The sequence below is a fragment of the Centruroides sculpturatus genome, unplaced genomic scaffold, assembly GCF_000671375.1.
Source record: "Centruroides sculpturatus isolate CEXI.00-Female unplaced genomic scaffold, Cexi_2.0 scaffold1065, whole genome shotgun sequence".
Classification (NCBI taxonomy): Eukaryota; Metazoa; Arthropoda; class Arachnida; order Scorpiones; family Buthidae; genus Centruroides; species Centruroides sculpturatus.
The window spans coordinates 300,830-301,688 of record NW_019385242.1 but is presented as its reverse complement, the minus strand read 5'-3'; the positions used below and the strand labels follow the sequence as shown (position 1 = coordinate 301,688).

Here is an 859-nt window from a genome sequence, read left to right as displayed (position 1 = left end):
AAAGCCCACGTAGGCATTATGGGCAATGAAAGAGCAGATGCTCTGGCCAAGGAGGCCACATTACAGAGTGAAATAGCATATAACAAAATACCATTGTCCTATATTAAGAAAATGCTTCGACAAGAATCCATACAGGAATGGCAAGAGGAGTGGAGCTACAGTGAGAAGGGACGGCATACCTTCTGGTTGCTTCCTAACATTCAAGAAAGAATACATGATCTAAACTGGCTCCCAATAGATCATATAATGACACAACTGTTGACTAATCACTGCAATACTAAAGAATACCTGAATAGGATCGGCAAACATCAAGATATATCTTGTGAATGTGGAAATGGAAACCACAGCTTGGAACACGTTATAAATGACTGTTCAAAATACGACATGGATAGGATGCAGCTACGGCTGTTAATCACAGAATGCCTGAATACCACTGAATTGGATTTATACAGAATCATTAGGACTAAAACATTAGCCCAAGATATGAAAACCTTCACGCGCAAAGTTCTGTCGTGAGGGAGGGAGGGAGCGAGTTGCTCCCTTAGCGACAAGAGTCGCAATCGTGTAAAGGCAAGATGCCTATGTTTTAATGTATTGTATTAAATTAGTTGTATGTATTAAGACCTTTAAAAGTATTATTGTAAATAAGAAATAAAGATAGTGTTTCCCTTGTGGTGCAGATAGCGGGACAAGGGTGACTCTGATTCCCGATTGGGGAAATGATGATTATCCAATGAAAAAAAAAATGTGCCGTACAATGCACACAACTACTGAGATAGTTCATTGGCAATATGCATTAGTGGCTAAGTGGTTTAGTTCCCTGAACATTGTGAGTACGCTCGGACGGGCTGACCACATG

The 859-nt window shown here is 40.3% G+C and overlaps 1 protein-coding gene across 1 annotated transcript; it reads left to right on the top strand.

Annotated features, from left to right (window-relative positions):
- The first annotated feature begins 18 nt into the window (after positions 1 to 18).
- LOC111636630 lies at positions 19 to 516 on the top strand. Its single transcript, XM_023381913.1, has one exon. It carries the CDS (start codon positions 19 to 21, stop codon positions 514 to 516), a length of 498 nt encoding a protein of 165 aa, XP_023237681.1.
- The last annotated feature ends 343 nt before the right edge of the window (positions 517 to 859 follow it).

What these genes read in the sequence shown, in the direction of transcription:
- LOC111636630 (XM_023381913.1), top strand. Translation starts at nt 19, where the DNA reads ATGGGCAATGAAAGAGCAGATGCTCTGGCCAAGGAGGCCACATTACAG.